This window comes from Ascidiella aspersa, chromosome 3 (genome assembly GCF_963924565.1).
Source record: "Ascidiella aspersa chromosome 3, kaAscAspe10.2, whole genome shotgun sequence".
Lineage (NCBI taxonomy): Eukaryota > Metazoa > Chordata > Ascidiacea > Phlebobranchia > Ascidiidae > Ascidiella > Ascidiella aspersa.
The window spans coordinates 14,114,808-14,123,992 of NC_139449.1; the positions used below are offsets into that span (position 1 = coordinate 14,114,808).

At 34.9% G+C, this 9,185-nt stretch overlaps 1 protein-coding gene across 2 annotated transcripts; it reads right to left on the reverse strand.

Moving 5' to 3' along the window:
• Positions 1–2,689, reverse strand: LOC146160329 (large ribosomal subunit protein mL44-like). 2 transcript variants are annotated; one of them, XM_083384632.1, is made up of 2 exons: positions 2,447–2,689; positions 1–633 (listed from the first exon to the last, which is right to left on the reverse strand). In XM_083384632.1, exons 1-2 carry the CDS (start codon positions 2,668–2,670, stop codon positions 69–71), a joined length of 789 nt encoding a protein of 262 aa, XP_083240758.1. In that variant the 5' UTR covers positions 2,671–2,689; the 3' UTR covers positions 1–68. The 2 variants fall into 2 exon arrangements, with proteins under 2 accessions (XP_083240758.1, XP_083240757.1); XM_083384631.1 differs by having other exon boundaries at positions 1–795.
• Between the last annotated feature and the right edge of the window lie 6,496 nt (positions 2,690–9,185).

Genomic DNA, 9,185 nt, shown 5'->3' on the forward strand with positions numbered 1-9,185 from the left:
TAAACAAGAAAGTGGGTTTTATTATTCGAAATATAAGCAACTTTTAACATACAGAAGGAACACTATCTTTAGCAGTCTTTAAGTGGTACAAACAGTTTTTCCAAAAACAAATTATCTACAGATATACCACCAAATGGTCGAACTTCTGACGTGTTTTCTACATCATAGATTTTCTTAAGGGCGTTTTTTGCAGCATCAGTTTCTGCCAAAACAATAGATTCCCCAGCACTTTCAGCAAGAAGCACTTTCCCCGAATATAGAGAGACATGGAAAATTGGTAGAACAGTGTCAATACCCGATTGTCGAACCAAGCGTGCCTCTAGGGCTGGTTTACCTTGGGTTTTAACTTCAGCTACAAGAAGGCTCATTGGATCTTCTGGTTTCCATATATCATGTAAAATATCTTTACCTACTAATTCAGGAATGATAAAATCAAAAACGAATTTTCCAGCTGCAACTGCTCCTCCTTCTCCTTTTCCAATACTATCAATACAGGCTAGTAAGACACTTGCCAAAACTGTTTCAGTCGGCGGATATGGTTCACAGTGAATAAAATCTTGAAAACCAAGACCATGAGCAATTGCAGCCAATCTTCTTTCATCGAACAAATATGAACAAAGAGCCATTTTGCCACTAGAGGGAAGTTTTGAATACGCTTGGTTAATATAATGTTGTAAAAATGACAAGGTTAATTGTGAACCATTTTCAAACATGGTCTTGTGTTTAAGTTCTTGATCATTTGGATTAAATACTGCCGACAAATCCTCATCGTTAACATCAATCTGAAGTCGTAACCTATTTTTAAAAGATAAAACACAAAAAAATTACTTTTAATTTTTAACCATATAATAAAATTACTCTTTTCTGTAGTGTGGGCAAGACCTTTGCTTAATAACATATAACTTGTGTTTGATGGCACAAGAAAACCATTATGTGTGTAAAATCTCAACTGTGTCATTATTTGAATATATGGGAAATTTGATATAATTCAGAACTTTTTTTGAAATTTAAAGTTGTTATTGAGTCGCAGGTGAAATAATATAAAATTGGACACTTAGGCTAAATTCCCACCGGTTAGACAAAAACGCTTTAAAGCAGTCTGATCACGACTAATGAGATGGAACGCTATTTCTTTTGTTGTCGCGTCCCCACCGACCGACCAGACTTGACGCAAATCCTAAGCACAGCAGACAGACACCACTAAATGCGTTTTTAGCGAGACAGCGCGTGCACTACTTTTTTACCGTGTCTGAAGATGCTTTTTGATAGAAATCATTATTTTTTTACCGTTTTTTGTAGGTTTTATATTACGAATGTTCTTTTAAAAGTTAAGCAGGTTATTTTTTTTAATTCCAAAAAATTTAATTTGTATCTTTCTTTTCCATGTATGATTTTACCAGCTTGACAAGTTCAAAAAACAATTTTGAAGACCCCCTTGCATAATTTTGAAACTTATCTTCATGTTTTAATAAAGTGCGAAAAAGTAGTATGAAACCTCTTAATACCTTTTTTCACAAATACCCACTACTTGTGTTATCGTATAAGCTGCTGGTTACGTTTCCAAATACATATTTCTTCCAAAATTTACATGTTATTTGCCTCCGCCATGATCACAACTGAATTAGATCGCCTAGCTTTGACCAGTCCAAGTTTTGCGCGCTTTGTCAGTGGGGATTGGACAGAGTCGCTTTCAGGCACGACGCGACAAGTCAACAGTCCGACATGTTTCATCGCGCCGTGTCTGAGGTACGGTGGGGATCCAGCCTTAATGCACAGAGAGGAGGGCATGAATTTTTTTTAAATCATAAGCAAATTGCGAGTTCTATTACATTTAGCTTAGTAAACAAAATGGGTTTAACTAAATTTAAATTGATGAAAATAAAAAAACTATTGAGTTTATTTACATATTTGGGATGGTCAAACAGGAACACCCATAACATATTTTTTTATTACAAAATCTCAAACCCACATTACGAAATAAAACTTTGTAGTTATTCCCTCCCAAAAACAAAACTCGAGTTTTACAAAACCGTTTAATTACTACTAAATACCAAGCAGGTTTGAGATTTTTCATTTGTATGCTCGCCAATGCGAGAGAAAGTCTTATGTCCAATAAACATGTCATTACATAACTATGAGATATATGTTAGTGTTTGAAAGATGAGGAAAAAATAAAAGAGTTTATTTCAACCTTGTTGCACAGTTAAAGTGCTGTTTCAATCTTGTTAATATTGTAACGTTACAATTAACCCGTCAGCAAAAATACGAGCAAGGGTGGCACAAGCCAAAAAATGCTGTGAAACACTGTATTAGTGAGGGATGAGGGCAAAAACTCAATCATGAATTTCAGTTGAAAAGGTAAACATATGTGATTGTAGCCTCGCTCGATCCCCCAGACTATGACTTATTGTAAGGAATTACTTATTTAGAGTTTAAAACAACTTACTTAAATGCTGATAATTCAGATTTGAAATTCCAGTTTAAAAAATTTGATCTAAATGATGGTGATGGAGAACCTTCAATATCAGCTTTCCTTTTCATTGCTAAATACCAATATTTCTTCCATCTACCAGCCATGTCAGCATTTTTGTTAAATGATTCAACATACTTATTGCCAATTTGTGATGATGAGTTTCTTATAAATCCAACATGTCTTGACAAGATTGTCATAGCAAAACAGAAAGTATTTTTTTTTAGATTTCTAATGTGCAGGATCATCGTTTGATAGCTGTATGTTTCTTTTGAAGCCGGAGCAGCAAGCCTGATTTAGATGTTGATAGTTTTCACAGCACTGTATAAGATTCTTTATTTCCTTTTCACAAAGACTTTCTTTAAAGTTGTTTCCTGCATAAATAACATTATTACTAATTTTTTTCAAAAACAACAGTAATTTAGTTGTCAACATTGCGACCTAAAAATGATAAAAGCAAGCAGCTGGACTTTAAATAAAGTCTAAAAACAGTAAAAAGTTTCCCTGTTAAATTATATAGTTTGTTAATAAATTTACCAACAAATAACAAAACAAAAGTTGAGACTTGTTATATAGAATAGCTTAAAATTTGGGATGTTAAGCCCTCTAAAACAAAGATAAATCTTCCTATAATGAACTATTGTAGTCGGCATGTACGATTTGGGACTCTATTTCGTTTAAAAAAATTAATTCTTACAGTTCGTCAAGCATATATTTGGCATTATTTCCGACGACTAGCAATTGAACAAAATTCCTATTATTCATTAATACAAACCCAGGTTAAATATATATGTCTTATTTCATAGACGTCATATTTAGTGAAATTTTTTAGCACCCCTGTGAAAAACAAAAGTTGGCTTCTATGCCTCCCAGCACCACATAATGCTAAAAAACACCTCAAATGATGTGAAATTTATTTTGGGCAAAATGTTGCACCCTGTAGTGTTGTACTAGTGCCACGTTTTAAGGGAAATAAAAATGTAATGATTTTTTGCCATTATTTAGCACTCATACCGAAAATATTATACACCTATGAGATTACTTTTTAGAAACATGTTATACTTGTAAAATTCATTTTTTTAAATCATAGGCAATAAAATGCAGTTTTAGCAAATGTATACATAAATGGCAAGCATAATATGTAATAGTAATTGAGAGGCTGCAGCTCAGTTCGATCTGACATTTTGTCTTTTACTGAAAAATGATATGGCACTGGGAATAGGTACTTGTAGATAACAAAGCAACGCACAATATTTGGGTTAAGGTGTCAGTTAGTTTTTTTTGGGTGAGGGTGGGTCAAGTATTATAGACTAGCCAGCACCCTAACCTAAAAAATGTTTGTTTGTGTTAATAGCCACTTACGGTTCTCTTATAGGCTTATAGCCTCTTAGTAATGCAGTTGGTAGCACAGCTGTTGTAGCAAAAAGGACCATCTACTCTAGGTTGTCTGAGTTTTATTTCTGTTATGTATTTATACTACATCAATCTAAATCTAAAGCAAGTGGTTTTATTTTAAACCTAATACAAGCAGTTCTGACTTTTCGTTTGAAAAACAACAACATGCATTTACAGTAAGGCTGCTTAAATCTGCCTAGATTTTGTTTTGTTCTTAAAAAATCCAGAAATCTTCAACTTTATCAGGGATAAATTCAAGACTTTTATGAGGAAAAAGTGAAACATGCATTGGGGCATTATGTGGCATAGGTTTTCTTGCCTAATCTAACAGCTTACATACAATCGTCCAACTTCATGATATCTAAAGTGATTCATTGCTTGCAGTTGGTCACTTAAATTCGAAAAGTATATGTAACGACATTACTGATTAAAATCTGGCATTACCTAACATTTCTTCACTTTGATTTTTTGTGCTGTAGTGCTAGGAGAAGTTGTTTAAACAACATGTATACTCAGCTCGGATGCTGTTTTACATCTAAAAATTAACTACTTTATTACAAAAATTGTTGATAAAAGATCTTTTCTATATTTTTTTGGAGATATTAGCAAAAAACCCGATAAAATAGTGTGTGCGAGTGCGTCACATTATTGGATTATGTCACAGTGCGCAATTTGCCTATGTTAATAATACGGCAATACATTGAAAAAATTAAAATGCGAATATTTCAAAAATCTGATGTGCTAGAAAAAAATGAGGGCATTTTCAGAATCAGTGCCAAAAAGACATTACAAATCAATTGATCACATCTCTGTTTAAAATTTGCTGTGGACTAGTGTAATTTGTTCCTAAATTTTTATGAGATATTTATTGATTGAACTTTTATTTCAACACCCATGCAGGAGAATATAGGGCGCGGGTCTAGAATCCTACCGCAGGGTTAAAATAATTATTATTGCACCGCACTAGGGATGTTCAAAGTAAAATATTGAATCCTTGCCACCTTGATTTGAATCCAATTTTTTTTCACAAATTGAAAAATGGGCCCAGCTCCACAAAAATAATAAAAAGGGCTCCGGCTCCACAAAAATAATAAAAATGGCTCCGGCTCCAGCTCCACAAAAATAATAACAATGGCTCCGGCTCCAGAGAAAAGGCTTAGCTCCGGGCTCCAGCTTCGGCTTCCCAGCCCTGGCTATAGGGCTACTTAAGGTCAACTTTAGGCCAATATTCAGCGAGGTTAAGCAGTTATGCACAGTGTAATTGTCAAGTATTCGTTATGTCAATAGTAACTTTGAGATTTTTTTGGCGCTCTTTCACTATTGTACATGAAAAGTTATGCAAAAAAAAATAAATGATAATACCGCATACCACAACGCATATTGTTTTGGTAAGGGTGCGGGTTAGCGTTTGGGTGAGGGTGGGTCAAGTAATATTTTGTTTATTATTAATAATAACTTGACCCACCCTCAACCAAACGCTAACCCGCACCCTAACCCAAACAATATGCGTTGTGGTATGCGGCATTTCAAGAAAAAAAAATTTTTATTAATTTTTACGTACAATAGTGAAAGAGCGCCATTTTTTTTATTATAATGTACATATGTTAGCAAATTGTTTGGGCGATTTATTGCTGTGATTGTGGGCCCTGTAGGGTAGATTAAGATTAATCCCTTCCCCAAACAAAATTAAGGTTAAATAATTTAATAAATATATATACTAGGATTCGCTATTCTGGATTCGTTATTCTAGATCCGAAACCCATTATTCTAGAATACCTTGGGATTCTACTTTTCACATCTCTACACCGCACAATATTTGGTTTGGGTGCCGGTTAGTGTTTGGATGAGGGTGGGTCAAGTATTAATCGACACTCTAACCCAAATAATAATGTTTGTTGGGGTAAGATTCTAGGCTAGCGCCGAATATAGTTTAAAACAAAACAACACAACACTTACGTTGTAGACAGTCCTGAATTTTGCAAGCGTATATCCGACAGGGATCCTTTTTTACATCCTTTTTAAATGACATAAATGCGATGTACGTTGTTGAAAAAAATTTGCTAGAAAAAATCAATCGGTGATTATACTAATAATGTACTAATAGAGTGTAGTATTACTACTGATCTCCGTAACACCTGCAACAAGCTGCACACGTGAGCGATTTTTTAAAAACAATTAAAATCGGAAGCGGTATAAGTTAAAACGGCCTAATATCTTCTAAGTCTAACGACATAGAAATTTTAAAATTGCCAATAAAAATAGAAAATTTATTAAGGTTATATCTTTAATGAATATTCTAGCGTCAGTTAATTGTTGCTGTAAGGCGAGGACCGATGGCTGCCTAAAGGCCGGTTTACACTACAAGCGACGCGAAGAGCTAAGTTTCTTGCACGTTGTATTTTATATCCCCCGATCCGTTAGAAATCAGTGCATATCTAAGCAAAAAGGTCTATGACAATCAGCGCATCCTAAGGCAGAAAAGTCTAGACTTTTAGACCTTGAGGTCTTGGACAATCTGACCCAAAGGAGCAGGCCGCTAAAAATACCTATTCCTAATATTTTTCAAATCTAAATAGAGTCACTTAAATCAGATTCAGATTATATTGCTCGTTGAGTATATTCACTGTAAAATCTCAATACACATGATAAGTAACGCGGTGATTCAAGTCGCTAGTTTAAAGCCGAATAATATAAAACCAATGGAATGTTTTCTACAACTAGAGGCAGGGGCGGATTAAGGCGGGGGCTAAGGGAGCTGCAGCCCCAAGGCCCACCGAAAAAATAGGCCCATACGCAACAACTTAATAAGACCAACCGACGTTATCTTTGTAAAAAAAAATTGTTAAGTTATAATCTAGAGCAGCGTGGTCTAACTATATTTTGCCGCGGAAGCAATTCGTTTTATGTGGCGGGCCAAAGATGTAATGGCGTATCTGAATTTTAGTTGGCGGGGGACATATGACGTCACAATTAAGTAATGATTTATAAAATCTTTAGAAACATGCCGCTTTTGAAACAACTGATGTGCAATTGCGCAACCGAAGTAGATTTGTAGCGTCATAAGTAATAATTAGTGGATAATTTTATAGTATTGTGTATTTATCAAATATGTTACGATTTATGATTTGCCACTTTTTCACGCCTTTTACCAAACACTCGCTGTTACACTGAGAACAAAGCATTCGGCTGTTTCACACATGAATAATGTTATATCGTGACACATATATTTCCGTTATAGATAAAAGTATTTCACCTGTGTGAACGCGTTATTGTTAAAGTTCCATCGACCGCCTAAAACTGCCATGTTTGGATCCTACAAGAAGCTAGCTGTTAGAAGAATTGATCTCGTCGAAGTATACGTCGAAAATCGTCAGCAAAAGCATTTGCTTGGAATTCGAAATACTAAATACAAACAAGCGTTACCGATAAGACATCACCACCGTTTGGAATCATGGAAAACGCAATTGCACATGGATTTCACTATAACTGCGATTCTGCCTAGTTTATCAGGTGAAAAATCTATTATCTTTTAAAATAAAAACAAAATTATATATATAATAAGTAAAAATATCGACTGAAAGGTCTGTTAATTGTTTTAATGCGACTTTCTATTAAACCATTATGTATCGCATTTCGCAAATTATGTATAGTCTATATCTATGAAGTCTAAGCTTAAACGTCGATCGCACGATCTTTTGATAAATGTTAAAAGAGCTTAATTTTTGTGCTTGGAGCTCAATAGTTTGAAATCAACGCGTTAAACTTGTGAATCACGACTTAATTTTGTTGTGCACGAAATAATTTCGTGTTAAATTTCCGAATTCTTTTAAACATTTGGTACGTTTTGGGTTTTTGTCTCTTTTTCTCTCATCACGCAGCCGCGTTTGCACACGAGTTTAAACATCTCGTATCAAGCATAATGATTTATCCACACGCGAAACATTAGCTTTCAAATCACAACTTTAGGAACACCCTATTTCCTGCCTTTTGTTGAAAGCAATAGTGAATAAGCAGCAACTTCAAAGCGTATTTTCTTGTGATGCGTCGTTATTTTAAACATTGAACGAATTGTGCAAACTAAAATATGCAAATTTTTAAGGAAATGTTGCTCAATGTTAAAAATCAATAGAATTTAATTCCGAACAAATAACTGCTCCTCCTTTCCTTTGTTTTCACAGTTTCACGTTTTTCACCATTTATAACGGAAGGACGTGAACGAGAAAGAGAGACAACAACAAAACGCCTGTCGTTCGTTGACTTATCGACAGAAGAAAACATCTTGTTGTTGAACGTGTTGCTAAAAACTACAACTCGTGACTCATTGCCTTGTTCATGTTCATTTCGTTCAAATAGTATGAAGCACTTTCTAACAAAAGTCAATTGTGTTAAAAAAAAAATAGAAACCTTTCGGGTATATTGCGAAAAGCAGCCTCCGTGTTACATTCACGACGGCAATTCCTTTTGTGCTGGAGTGTCTGTAGCGTCATAAGTAATAATTAGTGGATAATTTGGAATTTATAGTATTGTGTATTTATCAAATATGTTACGATTTATAATTTGTCACTTTTTCACGCCTTTTTCCAAACACTCGCTGTTACACTGAGAACAAAGCATTCGGCTGTTTCACACATGAATAATGTTATATCGTGACACATATATTTCCGTTATAGATAAAAGTATTTCACCTGTGTGAACGCGTTATTGTTAAAGTTCCCGGCTGCCAAAAAGGCGCTGGATTATAAATCATTTCCGCTTTTTGGTGTCGCCTTTCCTCTTTTAAGCAAACTTTCAACTTATATATGCGAAACCTTATATCAATATAACCAGTCTTGTCTAGTCAATACAGTGAGTGGTTGTGCTTGCCGGCATTAGCCAGTTTGCCCATAATAGTGAAGCAAGCGGATTTAATTGCAAGTCTCATTAAACTAATTTGCCTCAGCAATCAACCTCACTATTACTTCAATAAGTATTGCTTTTGTCTGATTACAATTCCACACAGTTTGTGTTGGCTATTATGGGCAAACCGGCTAATGCCGGCAAGCACAACCACTCACTGTATTGACTAGACAAGACTGGATATATTGATATAAGGTTTCGCATATATAAGTTGAAAGTTTGCATAAAAGAGGAAAGGCGACACCAAAAAGCGGAAATGATTAGCACAACCACTCGCTGTATTGACTAGACCAGGGCTTCCCAAACTTTTTCGCTCGCGACCCCTTTCAATCTCCTAAAATTTTTCGCGACCCTTCACGGTTAGAATGACAAACAGTGCGAAATATGCATTTGTGATAATTATTGAAAGGCAGAAACTAAAAAC